This window comes from Bos mutus, chromosome 3, assembly GCF_027580195.1.
Source record: "Bos mutus isolate GX-2022 chromosome 3, NWIPB_WYAK_1.1, whole genome shotgun sequence".
Lineage (NCBI taxonomy): Eukaryota > Metazoa > Chordata > Mammalia > Artiodactyla > Bovidae > Bos > Bos mutus.
In genome coordinates this window covers 77,758,454-77,773,021 of record NC_091619.1, presented here as the reverse complement: position 1 = coordinate 77,773,021, position 14,568 = coordinate 77,758,454, and the positions used below count along the sequence as shown (strand labels likewise).

Below are 14,568 nucleotides of genomic sequence, written 5' to 3'. Positions count from 1 at the left end.
GCCTTCTGTGTTCTAACATTGTTTTAGTGAAAACCAACCAGCCAAACTAACAAAACCAAAACAAAATTCCTTCTTCTTAAAGTTGATATTCTAGAAGGGGAAATAAACATTAAATGAATAAATATACAATATAATGTCAACCAATAAAAGCAATTAATGTTTAGCTGGACATTTTACTCTGTACCAGGGTCTATTTTAAGTGCATTACATATATCATTTCATTTAATCTTCCCAATATTTTTTGAAGTAGAAACTATTATAATCCTCATTTTACAGATGAAGAAACGGACACGGAAGTTTCAGGAACACGCCCAAATCACAGGGTTTCAGCACCATGAACTCTAGGTCTGTGGCTTGCACTATGACCCCATGAGGAGTCCTGTGAAAAAAATCAGGCAGAAAGTGATGGCGCGTGGGGGATGGGCCAGGGTGTTATTTTAAATATCAAGTGGTTAGGGAAGGGCCTTACTGAATAGGTGACCTTTATAAGAAGTTCTTTTAAAAAATTCAGCATCATGTCTTGCATCTAGTTGTCATGTCCTTTTAGACGCCTTTAACCTGGAATCATTCCTCAACCTTTCATGACATTGGTATTTGAAGGGTACAGGCCAGTTGCCAAAGTCTTGATTTGTTAACTTTGATCACTTGGTTAAGGTGATGTCTGCCAGGTTTGCTTCACCATGAAGTTACCATTTTTCCCTTCAGTAATTAATGAGTAATCTGGAGAGAGAATTTGAGATTATCCAATTCTCCATCTGACCTTTACCTGCTGGTTTTAGCATTCATTGGTGATTCTTGCCTAAAGCAGTTATTGCCATGATATCTGCAAAACTGTGCTTTTCTGATTCCCTTCTTCTTTCTGTATATATTAATTGGCATTTCATTCTAAGGAAGAATCTCCTGTCTCTCCCTGTCCCATCCCCTTCCTTCCTTTCTGACTCCCTCCATCTCTCACATCATAATGGACTAATGGATTCTTTTTTGACTTGGTTGGTTATCATCTATTACTGTTATTATTTAATGTTCACATGGTCCCACATTTGATTTGTGAAAGCTCCTTTCTTCTGACTTCTATATCATTTTCACTTGATTCCATCATTTTCGAGAACTTTCTTTATGGCACACGGTTTCCTAGGCTTCTCTTGAACTTTTTACATGCCTGTCCTATAATCAGGCATTTCTGAGAAATCTCATTCCTTTTTGTGGGGAATGGTATTTAGAAACCAAAATCTCTGCTATAAGTATGTCTTTTTTGCTCTGGGGTGGGTGTCACTGCTCTGCCTTCCAGGAGATGGAGATAGGTGATCAGTGGATATTAACACATAATTTAATCCCATCCACTGCCACAGGGTCTTCCTTACCTTCCCCTGTTCCACATCTGTATCTTGCATTTCCTTGGATCTCAACAACATTAATAGACAACAAAAATAGTTTTAGAATAGCTGCATCTTTATTACTACAACAACATACCTATTCAAAGGAGTTCAAGAGTAGTGGTTATTTTTGTTTGTTTTTTTTTTTGCCACGCCTCATAGCTTGCGGGACTTTTCCCAACCAGGGATTGAATCCAGGCCACCACAGTGAAAGCCCATGAATCCTAACCACTAGGCACCAGGGAAATTCAAAAATATTTTTTCGAAGAGTTACTTATTTTTGAAATGCAATAATTCTTAAAAACTGCTGGGGAAACTAGTTTCCTTTTGCCTCATTTTCGAGTCACATAATTTAGGAAAGGTAAGTGATTTTCCTGAAACTGTACAGCAAATGAGTATATAAGCAAGGGCTACTTACACACTAAAAATTTTGACTCCTAGGCAATTGCTTTAGAGTAAAAATTAAACTTCTAAGTTATATAGCTGCAATTAAAAAAAGATAGCATGCTTCTCCTTTAGGTATTTTCACATTGAACAATTCTGATACAAACACCATAGTTTTTCCCATAGATTCCGATTTAATTAGTTTGGTTGTGGCTTGGGTATAGAGAATTTTTAAAGCTCCCCAAGTGAGTCTAATGCACAGCCAAGTTTGACAACTGCTGCTTTTGCTTTTAATGAGAATAGCTGTGGCTCTGGGTTTAGCTACTACTCTATATTTCCGTCAGTTCTCTGCTTCAGTGGCTTTAAAAATTAGAATTGCTAACCAGTCTAAAAAATATTTAGGAAAGAATTCTGAAAGGGTAACATCAGAAAGCCCTGCAATGTTGATGAGCAGCTTGAGATCAGAGGCAGCATCTGCCATTTCACCACTGTATCTGCAGCCTCATGTGGAGAAGACGCTCAATAGTGTATTATAAATGAACAAATAAATGGCAAAGCGGTGGGAACATGGAAGAACTTTTTAAGTTTTTGAGGTCTTTCTGTAGTTACTGACTTTTTAAATAATAAACGTAATATATTCAGAAAGAAGATTGTAAGCATCCTTAAAATAAAAGATGAAATTCCAGTGTGGAATGTCTACCCAACCTCAGGTATGTTGAGGTGCTGTTGGCAGAGGGGCCCAGAGGCTCACAGAGAAGGGCTTCACAACAGGGGCGATGCCAGCCTATAGTGCGCAACAGTGCCATTCCCTTTTTCTATTACCAAGTATTTATTGAGCCTTTATGGTGGATGGGTACATGCTGGGAATATGAATTTGCATTATTTTAAAATGGTGCCTCTTATTTGCTTAGTTCAGGAATTGTGAAGAGCTTTCACATAGTCATTGTGCCTTTATGTTTTTTCTGCGATGTAGACATAGTTCTGATTTTACAGGTGATAACACTGAGGTCAAGGAGATAAGTTTTTCACTGAACTTCAGAAGAGCGAGGATTCTCCGTAGGCTGTTTTTGGCTATATTCCTGGGGCACTGTATCTGGTACCTAGTTGTTGTTGTTTAGTTACTAAGTTGTGTCTGACTCTTTGCGACCTCAGGGACCGCAGCATGCCAGGCTCTTCTGTCTTTCACTGTCTCCCAGAGTTTGCTCAAACTCATGTCCATTGAGACAATGATGCCATCCAACCATCTCACCCTCTGTCATCCCCTTCCCTCCTGCCCTCAATCTTTCCCAGCATCTGGGTCTTTTCCAGTGAATTGGCTCTTTGCATCAGGTACCCAAAGTGTTGAAGCTTCAGTTTCAGCATCCATCTTTCCAATGAATATTCAGGGTTGATTTCTTTTAGGATTGACTGGTTTCATCTCCTTGCAGTCCAAGAGACTCTTAAGAGCCTTCTCCAGCACCACAGTTCAAAAGCATCAATTCTTTGGCACTCAGCCTTCCTTATAGTTCAACTGTCACATATGTACATGACTACTGGAAAAAAACATAGCTTTGACTAGACGGACCTTTGTTGGCAAACTGATGTCCTTGCTTTTTTAATATACTATCTAGGTTTGTCATAGCTGTTCTTCCAAGGAGCAAGTGTCTTTTAATTTCTTTATAATTTCTTAGCTGTACTCATCATCCTCAGTGATTTTGGAGCCTAAGAAAATCTTTTTATTTTCTGGTACTTGGTAATGCTCAACAAATACTGATGAATGAATATGTGAATGAATGAATAAATAAACGAATGTAAGAATGAATGCATGAATGTGTGATGGAGCAGAGACAGATTGGTTCCAAGTCTGCTGGTCATAACACAGCATTCCCAGTGGGAGTGGGACGAGGAACCCACATCAGACCAGAGGAACAATACCGATAGAAAGAAGAGACAGTAAGTGAGGGATGACTCACTTACTCAGAGATTTGTAGTAAAAGACTCAGAGATTTGGGGAGGAATTTGACATTATGGATGCAGGAAATGAACATGACATGTGGAGATGGGAAGTTCATAGTCAAGTCCCAGCTCCATGAACTAGATGTGTGACCATAAGCCTGTAAGTATACCAAGTATACCTCCTTTATTTCCTTATCTTTAAAGTGGGGCCAGACTGTGGAAAATGGTATGGACATTTTTCAAAAAACTGAAAATAGAACTAACATATGACCTAGCAATTCCACTCTTGGGTATACATCTGGGAAAAAAATCCACTAATTTGAAAAGATATGTGCACCCCAATGTTCATAGCAACATTATTTACAATTACCAAGATATGGAAGTGACCAAGTGTCCGTCAGCAGAGGAGTGGTTAAAGAGGATATGGCATATGGCAGTATACACAGTGGAATACTATTCAGTCATAAAAAGAACAAAAATTTTTGCCATTAATAGCAACATGGATGGATTTGGAGGGCATTATGCTAAGCGATGTATGTCAGAGAGAGAACGACAAATACTGTATAATATCATTTATATGTGGAACCTGAAAAATACAAGAAATACAGCAGATAAGAAGTAGACTCACAGATATAGAGAACAAGTTAGAGCTTACCAGTGGGGAGCAGGGGGAGGGCAAGAGAGGGGTGAGGAAATGGGAGGTACAAATTATTGGGTATAAGATAGGCTCAGGGATGTACTGTAAAACATTGGAAGTATAGCCAAGATTTTGTAATAACTAAATGGAAAGTAACCTTTAAAAATTGTATAAAAATGAAAAAATAAATGGTAATTTTGACAAAGAAAAATAAATAAAGTGGAACCAGTAATACTACCTATTTCCTAAGGGTGTTGTGTAGATTAAAGGCAGTAATAGTCATAAACATATTTTGTAAATTCTAAAAGAGCTATATAAATGCTATTTTATTATCACTGTTGCTTCGGTATTGGTGCCTGAAAGTGTTCCTGGAGATCACCTCTTCAAACATGAGTCACAGCTAGTCTTCATATTTTGGGAAAAGCCCAGCATTTATGCAGTGAGTACTTAAAAGTTAGGAGTTACAGAGTCAGGATTCTACTTAAATTCCCAGGACAGAGTAATATCATTTTTTAAAGCTTGAATAAGTTTCTTTACCCTATTCAGAGTTGTCAGAGTGTTAGCTGTGTTTACTCTCCTGCAATGAAGTGCAAGTAGTGTGAAATTGAAACCTAGTTATGAAATTTTGAAACACCTTTGTTTACTCGTGGGCACTAACCACGCTGGTATTTATAACAGACAGTGAATAATCCTGATGGTTGATGTTTAAGTAGCAGCTTCACCAGTGAATGTATTTTTGTTTTATTCCCTGTTCTTGTCATTTGATAGATTTTGCTCAAGTTAAGAAATAGAATCTTCTGAGAGGGTGGGAGGGAGAGCTGCAATGGCACCGTGGAGGAGCCAGGGCTCGTCTGGCTTGGAGTCAGACTTGGACGCGGTTCCCAGTTCTGCCACTTTCTGGCTGTGTAACTTTCAGAAAATCGCTTACCTATTCTGAGCTACAGTTTGTTTATCAGAAGGAAAAATGGAACTGTTAGTACATACCTAAAAATGTCATTGTGAGGATTAAAGGAAAATATATGAATGCAATTTATTTAGCTATTCAGTTCAGTTCAGTTCAGTCTCAGTCGTGTGCGACTCTTTGCGACCCCATGAATTGCAGGATGCCAGGCCTCCCTGTCCATCACCCAACTCCTGGAGTTTACTCAAACTCACGTCCATCGAGTCGGTGATGCCATCCAGCCATCTCATCCTCTGCCGTCCCCTTCTCCTCCTGCCCCCAATCCTTCCCAGCATCAGAGTCTTTTCCAATGGGTCAACTCTTCGCATGAGGTGGCCAAAGTACTGGAGTTTCAGCTTTAGCATCATTCCTTCCAAAGAACACCCAGGGCTGATCTCCTTCAGAATGGACTGGGTAGGAAGGCTAATCATGCCACTAGTCAAGGGAGGTTCCACTAAAGTCATTGTAAGCAGTGACTTGGGACACAGGAGTTAGAGGCTACTCACAATAGCATTACCTTCTTTCTCTCTTTCTCTTTCTGTTTTTCCTATAGGTGGTTCTTCATTTGCCAGCAAACCTTCCACACCAACTGGATTGGGTGGTGGATTTCCACCTCTCAGCTCACCACAGAAAGCATCTCCCCAGCCCATGGGTGGGGGGTGGCAGCAGGGAGGGGGCTACAACTGGCAGCAGACACAGTCCAAGCCACAGTCCAGCATGCCCCACTCCTCTCCCCAGAACCGGCCCAACTACAACGTGAGCTTCTCATCCATGCCTGGGGGCCAGAACGAACGCGGGAAAGCAGCAGCTAATTTGGGTAAGGATGATGGTATGGGGCCTGGCTAGAGGGTACCCAGCGGTATGCATGTCTGAAGAAGGAGACAGGGAATTTGGCAGTTTCTGAGGCAGTCTTTGAATTGTAATGATGCAGCACGATCCCTCCCAGTGCTGTGCCTGGAGCTCCTAGGTTTATCATTCTCCCCGCACACTGTGGTTTTGTGAGTGCTGGCTCACCTGTCTGCCTTTCTCCACACTGAGACCAAATGGTGGGCAGGGACTGGGTCTTTTTTTAACTCATTAGCATTAGCACCTAGCAGAACACTAGACAGGTAGGAGGCACTAAAGGAGTATTGAATGAAAGTGAGTGGATGGGTGGATGGATCTTGAAACTGCCATCCCTTTGGAAGAGGGGGTGGAAGACGAAAGCTGGAAACATTTCAAGCACTGCGTTCATGTTTTCTCTTGGCTCCCAGTTAGAGGAATGGACATGTCTTGGACATTTGGTCTTGATTATCCTCTGGCTGGGGGATGTTCCTGAGATCTTTGGGTTTCCTGTGATGGTTTTTCCCTCTCTTCTGAGAAGAAAGTTAAAAGAACACAAAGTGGCCCAAAAGCTAAGGCTGGAGGATAACTCTGGATGGGATTCTTTCTTTTTTCAAATGGGGTTCTTGATAGCAAGTGAAAAATAATATATTTTTCATAGAAGGGATGGTTACATTTGAATTTTCTAAAAGGCCTGTAATGATATGTTTTATATCTCAGTTGATTTCATTATACCCAAGAATGGAATGTATAGGGACGTGATGAGGAAACAGGCCTTTCTATGGAACATGGGAAAGGAAATTATTCTACTTTTCTTAGTAGCTTTAGCTGACATCTTTTGAGGGCTTATTATATGTCAGGTGCTATTCTAAGCAGTTTTCACATATTATTTCATATAATCTCCAAACCCTTGTTGTAGACAGAGATCAATAATTTTCTTAGTCCATACAGCTTGTAAGTGACAGAGCCAAGATCTACCAGGGCAATGTGACTCCAGAGCCTCTACCATTCACCACCACACCCTGCTTCTCACGATACTTACATGGCAAGGAGTCTTTTTTAGGTCTTTGTAACATCGTGTTTGTTCTTTGGTTAGCAGTGGATATTCTCTGGTAATTCCGTAGAGTCATTTGGCTTCCCCTCCATTTTTATTCTGAGTAGATATGGGGTGAGTGTTGTCAATCAGTGAACACTTATGGAGTATCTTCAGTGTAGAAAACATTGGGGATACAGCTGCAAACAAGACAGACAAAACCCCTAATCTCAGAGCACCCACATTTGAGTGTGTGTGTGTGCGACAGTGTATGTTCAGGATGCCTGACAGTATAGGGACGGCAGGTGGGTTTCAAGTGAGACAACAGAGTTGGTTGAAGGCATGGACTGAATGGACTCTTGTGTTGTGGTTCTGTTTTAACAGCAAACATTTAATAGCCAGGCACTGTTTTGAGCACTTAAAAATATTTAACTCGCCAATTTTCACAACAACCTTATGAGATAAGTCATGTTATTAACACCACGCCTGGTTGACAGATGAGGACACTGAGGCAGGAAGATGGTAAGGAACTTGTCCCAAGGTCACATTGCTAATAAAGGCAGAGCTGGAATTCAAACCAGGGGGTCTGTCTCCAGAGCCCTTGCCATTTGCTACTACCACGCTAGGCTGCTTTTCCAAGCAGATTGATAAAGATTGTGAGGCAAAACCAGACTTAGGGGAAAAGAGTTCTATGATGGACTAAAAGTGTCAGCCGAGTGTGGGCAGGAAAGCAGCAGTGTGCGTGCATTTCAAGCACCGAAACCCAGGTCGTAGGCCCATCACTGCTGCTAGCCAGTTGTATGACTGGGGCCTGAGGTGGGGAGGGAGCAGTGGGTACAATCGTGACTGTCCTCATCTGTGAAAGGCTGGAACGGTGGACATGGAATCATGGAATTAGGTTAGTGCAACAACCCAACCTCGAGTCTGAGCTTGGCCGTGGACATTGCATGCGATCCTGAAAGATCTCTTAAGTTTTCCAGACTTCACTTTCTCATCTATAAAATGGACATGACAGTCTCATACGCTACTCACAGGCTAAGTGAGAGGATTAAGGGGCATAGTGCCTGTGAAAGCCCTATGCAGTGTGCCTAAGTGTTATGATACTATGTTTATGAGTAAACACTATAATAATTTTAAAAATACTATGTTGCAGAGGGGAAACAAAAAGCAGCTGACTTTGAAGACCTGCTCTCTGGTCAAGGTTTTAATGCTCACAAAGACAAAAAGGGACCTCGAACAATAGCTGAGATGAGAAAGGAGGAAATGGCTAAGGAGATGGATCCTGAGAAGTTAAAGGTGAGTGAGCCCCTGGCCCGCAGTGACTATCGTGTTGTGTGGAACCGTCAGTGTGGGACTAACCTATAGAAGGTGCCATGTTGAGTTTCTAGCATCTACCATATTTCATTTGGTTCTTGTAGTTCTGATTTGAGTATAGCTCGTCCTTTAATAGAAAAATACTTTCAGGGAGTGCTGTATATGTTGTTTCATTTCTTTAGTACAATGCACTTATTCCATAATATATAGTGTAGATTTTCTTCATTTACATTTTCAAATAAGCAATGGCACTCTTTAAGATGTGATCTTATTATTCAGATGGCATTGCAATCTGTAGGTAAGTCATTATGATTTGGTGGTAAGAAGAATGCATTATTTATATTCTCTGTTTCTGCTTTGGTAGCTTTATATAGGACTAGATTAGCTGATGCCCTCAGGATCTCTTCTTTGCTGATAGAGAGGGAGCTATTGATTGATGTGCCTGAGAATTACTCACTCCCATAATGTTAGACCTAGAGGTTTGGGAACGTGAAAGGGATGGAGGCTAAGGGAAGTGGGGTCTCTGGCTTCTACACTGCTTCACTTCACTTTTAACCAGAGCATTTCTACTTTTATCTGTTTCTGATTCTTGGATGTCTAGGTAAGATTTTATTTGGAAAAAGAGAATGTTTTCATATTCTTTTCTTCTAAGGTTTACAAACCAGTGTCTATAACTTTATTGTTTCATAGATGAGATAACAGACATGTTACTTCATAGCTGAAGATATTATCTGGACAATGGTTAATTGGGGGACAAAAGGATGGTTATGTTGATGAATGGTGTGAGGTAGTGAAACAGTTTGTGAAGATCAAGAGAACTGGAAAGCTTGTCACAGACAGGCTGAATTCCCACGTGACAAAATACACTGACACTGTTCCAGCCTGGAAGATGAGAGTCTAATCTAGTGCTCCAAAACCAGAATGGCACAACCACTCAATGTTACACATGTTGAAAAACATACCACTGTTGTTTTCCATAATTTGTTGAAGATGCAGCGATACAATTTGCAGTACAATATATGATGCTCTGTTTATATTTGCTATTCACTTCATGCAGTGTTATAAAGGTTTTATCTGCCACAAACACTGTGCTCCACCTCAAGAGCCTTTGTGTATTAGGTAAACTCTGACAATTTTCTGGAAAAGAAAGTGGTTTATGTCTTTTAAACCATGCTTGGTTGTTTAGTTGGTATGGAGTATTTAATTGTTTGGGAGAGTAGTCATCATTCACTTTGACTGAGCTTCTGTTAAGTGCTAACTGCTGATTCATTGTTACAAACCTTTCAATTTAGTGACCTCATTTGTTCCAACTATGGTGATGCAAACTATGAATGGTCATAGTTGGAATGAATGACTAAATGTATTGATTCATTTAACAGACCTTTTCAAGCTCTTTTCCTGCCAGGCATACTGTTTCTGAGTTAGAATGATATGTAAGAAACACTATCCTTCTTCAAACAGGTCTGCCTAATGGCAAGGGGAAAACAAATGCACGATTATGGTGAAGTATAGCACATTTTATGATAGAAATATGTTTAAAAGGTAGCCTGGAGAAATTTGTTTTGTTTTTTTCAAGGAATTTGTGTGTGTGTGTGTGTGTGTGTGTGTGTGTGTGTGTGTGTGTGTGTACATGTCAGACACTCTACTAGACATACGAGATAGCAGGGACCCAGACAGACATGATGTGTGCCCTCGTGGAGTTCATACTTTAGGCATAAGTCATTAACTCAGGGGGACCAGAGAGGAAGGAAGGTGTTTAGACTTTCCAAGGTGGAACAGTGTGAAATTCCTGAGCAGGCTTTTGAAGGCTGATAAGGAGTTAACCAGAAAGAAGAGGTGTAGGGGGCGGAGGAAGAAGAGCCGTCCTGGTAGTGGGAAGGATGACCTAGGCAGGTACCTGATGTTGCTGGAGCTGGAGGGGTTTCCAGAGTCACAGTGGAGATGCTCTGGACTCAGAAGCATTTGAATTTCTTAACTGCCCCTGTGTTAACAGATTCTAGAATGGATTGAAGGCAAAGAGAGGAATATCAGAGCCCTTCTGTCCACAATGCACACTGTGCTGTGGGCTGGGGAGACTAAGTGGAAACCTGTTGGCATGGCAGACCTGGTCACCCCGGAGCAGGTGAAGAAGGTGTACAGGAAGGCTGTGCTAGTGGTGCACCCGGATAAAGTGAGTACAACCTGTCCTCCTGCACCCCTGGGGGTGTCTGGTCCTCCTGTCCTTGGTTTATAAGCGTGTGTCAAGGAGTCATACTTTCAACTTGCTTCTTATTAGGCCATTTATATGATAAAATAAATTTCATAGGCTCAAAAAGGTACTTAAACAAACAGTTATACTTTATGACACAGAAGCAAAGAAGTCAAGCTATACATTACAAATAATGGAATGAGGGCTTTACTTAGGTATGAGATTCATTACTGACTAATTTTCAGGGATCAGATAGAAGTTGTGTCTGACTAAAGGATGAACTCAGAGTTGGACAGAGGAAAATTTTCTCCTACAGTAATATGGCAGTATATTCAGCCAGGATTATACAGTGAAAAAACTTTAGAATGTAGTTGGTAAAATTGGTGAGAATCAACAAAATATTGAAAATGGAGCTAAATTCATTACTATATTGATTATGGCAGTTTATTTTCACTGAAGTACACACACACACACACACACACACATACATGCTCTGCACTGTCAGAGACTTCAACCAGTGGATGGCCCAGTTGAGATCACCATAACACACGGAAACCTCTTTGACAGAATTGGATCACTTGCCATCATATGGACTTTGTTATTGTTGACTAGTCACTAAGCTGGTTCTGACTCTTTGTGATCCCATGGACTGTAGCCCACCAGCCTCCTCTGTCCATGGGATTTCCTAGGCAAGGATAGTAGAGTGGGTTGCCATTCCCTTCTCCAGGGGTTCGTCCCTACCCAGGGAGTGAACACGCATTGTGGGCGGATTCTTTACTGCTGAGCCACCAGGGAAGCCCCATCATATGGACCGTGTGAGTCCTACAGTGTGAGGCTGTGACTGAATCCTACTTGAGAACACACACTTGATTTGATGTCTTAGATTTTCATCTCTCTAAACTTTTGGTGACAATCCAGATAGTAGTAAAGAAATGATATATTTCAGTGACTTGAAGAGAAAGGGAAAGAGCCCAGAAAAACCCACAAACTGTATGCCTGTGTTATGGGTCTCCAAGAAAAATTTTTTAAGAAATAGAATAAAGAGTGTTTCAAAATGCAGTCCATCAATCAGAGCTACGCAGTCTTTGTCATTTGGTAGGTAACTCTGGAGAATGGAGATACATCTTGTGCTGACCAATAAATTCTGTTACCTACTCAGTGACTGATCACTACTACCATATGTGAATTCCTGGGGGAGGGCTTTGTGGAGAGGTCATAGTAATTAGGGTCATGTAGATGGGGCTATTGGCTTCCTTAGTGTCTCAAGCGGTATAGAATCTGCCTGCCCATGCAGGAGATGCGGGTTTAATCCCTGGGTCAGGAAGATCCCCTGAAGAAAGAAATGGCAACCCAATCCAGTATTCTTAACTGGGAAATCCCATGGACAGAAGAGCCTGTTGGGCTCTGTGGAGTCACAAAGAACTGGACATGACTTAGTGACCAAACAGCAACAGCAGCAAGATGGGGCTGTAAAGAGAGAAATGGTCTAACAGAAAAAGATTTCAATTACTCAGAGCCCACATTAGCAATGAAAATTTTAATATAAATAAAATTTTGGTCTGTGGTATCTAATGTGTTTTTTTTTTTTTTTTTTTTTCTGTAGGCTACTGGGCAACCCTATGAACAATATGCAAAGATGATTTTCATGGAGCTCAATGATGCCTGGTCAGAATTTGAAAATCAAGGCCAAAAGCCCTTGTATTAACTTATGAGCTTTTCCATTTCTGCTGCAGACCCGTGCTAGTGCTTAGTGTGTGTCACAGTCCTGAGGTTTTTGCAGGTGAACCAAAAACTCCAGCAATGTGTATCCAGTACTTAACTGTTAAGTTACTTGTGAATTAATTCCTCTTTAATAAGGAATGTGGATGTTTGTTTTCTCAAGTCCCCACCATAAAAAGTCCAAAACAGGAAAGGAACTTTTAGTCAGATGACCTGGCAGAGTATTTTTACAACATTCCAGCCTGCCCTGTGGGGAGCCTACTCAGCAATTTGTGGGGAAATTGAAAATAAAGGCTACCAAAGGCATAGCACCCATCTCATTGTCTGAGGATAGGATAATGAGCCAAAGTTATAATAATAGGATTACATGATGGATTTTAACTAATAGTTTTGAGATTTTCTTGGAAAGATAAAATTTGAGCCATGGCTTTACGTAGACTTCAGGAACATGACCATTAAGTTTTGTTTGTTTGTTTGTTTTAACAGAAATTTACTATGGTCTATAGTATAATACTGTACACTTCTTTTGGTCAAGAGGACTAACAGATGTAAAAGAACCTGAACTGTGGGAAGTAATTCTATTATAATCCAGTGATTACTACCAACACTTCCTTCCCGGATAAGCTAAAATTTAGTGAAAATGCTGACTGAAGAAAACTAGGGACGCTAAAGCTGTAGAAATCTGTATTCCTGGTCAGAGAGTTGGGCTACTATCTTCTTTTCCCTTTAGAAAGATGTGGTAGCTTGAAGAATGTCTGAATGCCATAACAACAACCTGATTTGATGAAACTTCTAATTTTTCCTGTAAGGCTTAATGCTCCTCCTTTTTCTTAGCAGAGAAAATGCTCTTAGCTGGGAACAGATTGTAAGGCAGTTTGGCGTGTTCACAGTTGATCAGGAAGACTGTCTAGTATGGATCCCCTGTCCTCCAGGTTTGTGATTGGCTGGGGGAAGGAAATGGATGACCACAGTGACAGGGGCAATTGCAGCGAGAGACAGAGAGAGGCCACTTCAGACCAAGTCACATGGCTTATCAAGACTGGCTTCTCTGAGGAACCAGGTTCCTCTTCCCACATGATGAAATAGGACCTCTTGGATTATTACAGTGGGGTTTATTGTTCTAAAAGTCGTTGGGGGTCCACAGGAATAACAGTTGCACAGGAATGTCTGTGAAAATAAAGCAGGAGTGAAACCTTTGCAGACTTCAGACTGGTTGGATTTCAGTTCAGTATTTTGGCTGTTTCTCACTTTAAGGGGCAAGTGATTGTTTTCCATGACTTTGGTAGATCTCTTTGGGTGTGCAGGTACACGGTGTGCAGAGGATATTCATACAAGGCAGATGGGCAGAAAGATCTTGATCTAATCTTAAAAGGTTTGTGCTCAGTATTGTGAAAAGCTTTCAAAAATTGTTTTTAAAAGACAATCTTTTTTGTTGTTTCTTTCTGTTTTTCATTTTCTTGTGGCAAACTGTACTGGAAAAGCAGCATGTCAAAAATACTTTATGTTCTATATACAACTCTCTTCTTTCTTTCTCTCTTTCTTCCTTTCTTTCCTTTGTTCTTTTTTTTGTTGTTGTTATAAAGGTTCATTATTTATTTTACCTTTTGCTGACAATGTGAAACTCGCCTCAAATATTCTCTTTTTAAATATACAGCTGTAAACTGTTCAAAGTAACCATAAAAAACTAGGTGTTATTTATTAACATATTATAAAATAATGTTTGCAGTATGTGCTTGTCTTATTTAAAATTGGAATGTGAGACATGTTGCTGTGACTTTTTTTCTCATTCACATCTGTAGATATTGTGTGAACTACAGTATATAATAATAATTAAAAGGATACTATGTGAATGTCACGTACATTTTGAAATGATAGAACTATATTAGCTTGGTATCATGTTTGGATAATTCATCCATGTTCACAGTTTAAAACATCATTAAACATTATGTAATTAGCAATGAGAAAGAATCTTATCTAACTTAAATTTGGGATGCTCCCTGTCTCTTTTCCGGATACATTATAATTCTGGACCCCTATTTATCTCAAAGCTCTTAACATATACAGACCAACAGGTTTTCGCATTCCTTTTAAATATCTGGTTGTGACAGAGCTTGTTGTTGATCGGATTCACTGTTTCATTCATATTTATTGTAATATATTTTTGTTTTGTAAATATGTTACACTCAACAAAATGTGATTGGTCTAAAATATTTGTAATGTATA

General features: G+C 40.2%; 1 protein-coding gene across 1 annotated transcript in view; it reads left to right on the top strand.

Annotated features, from left to right (window-relative positions):
* Positions 1–14,568, top strand: part of DNAJC6 (DnaJ heat shock protein family (Hsp40) member C6) — a 179,792-nt gene extending 165,224 nt beyond the window's left edge. Inside the window, exons 16-19 of the mRNA XM_070364604.1 lie at positions 5,823–6,086; positions 8,278–8,420; positions 10,432–10,608; positions 12,230–14,568. Coding sequence (XP_070220705.1) covers positions 5,823–6,086; positions 8,278–8,420; positions 10,432–10,608; positions 12,230–12,331 — 686 coding nt within the window. The 3' untranslated portion in view covers positions 12,332–14,568. The remainder of the gene's footprint in view (positions 1–5,822; positions 6,087–8,277; positions 8,421–10,431; positions 10,609–12,229) is intronic.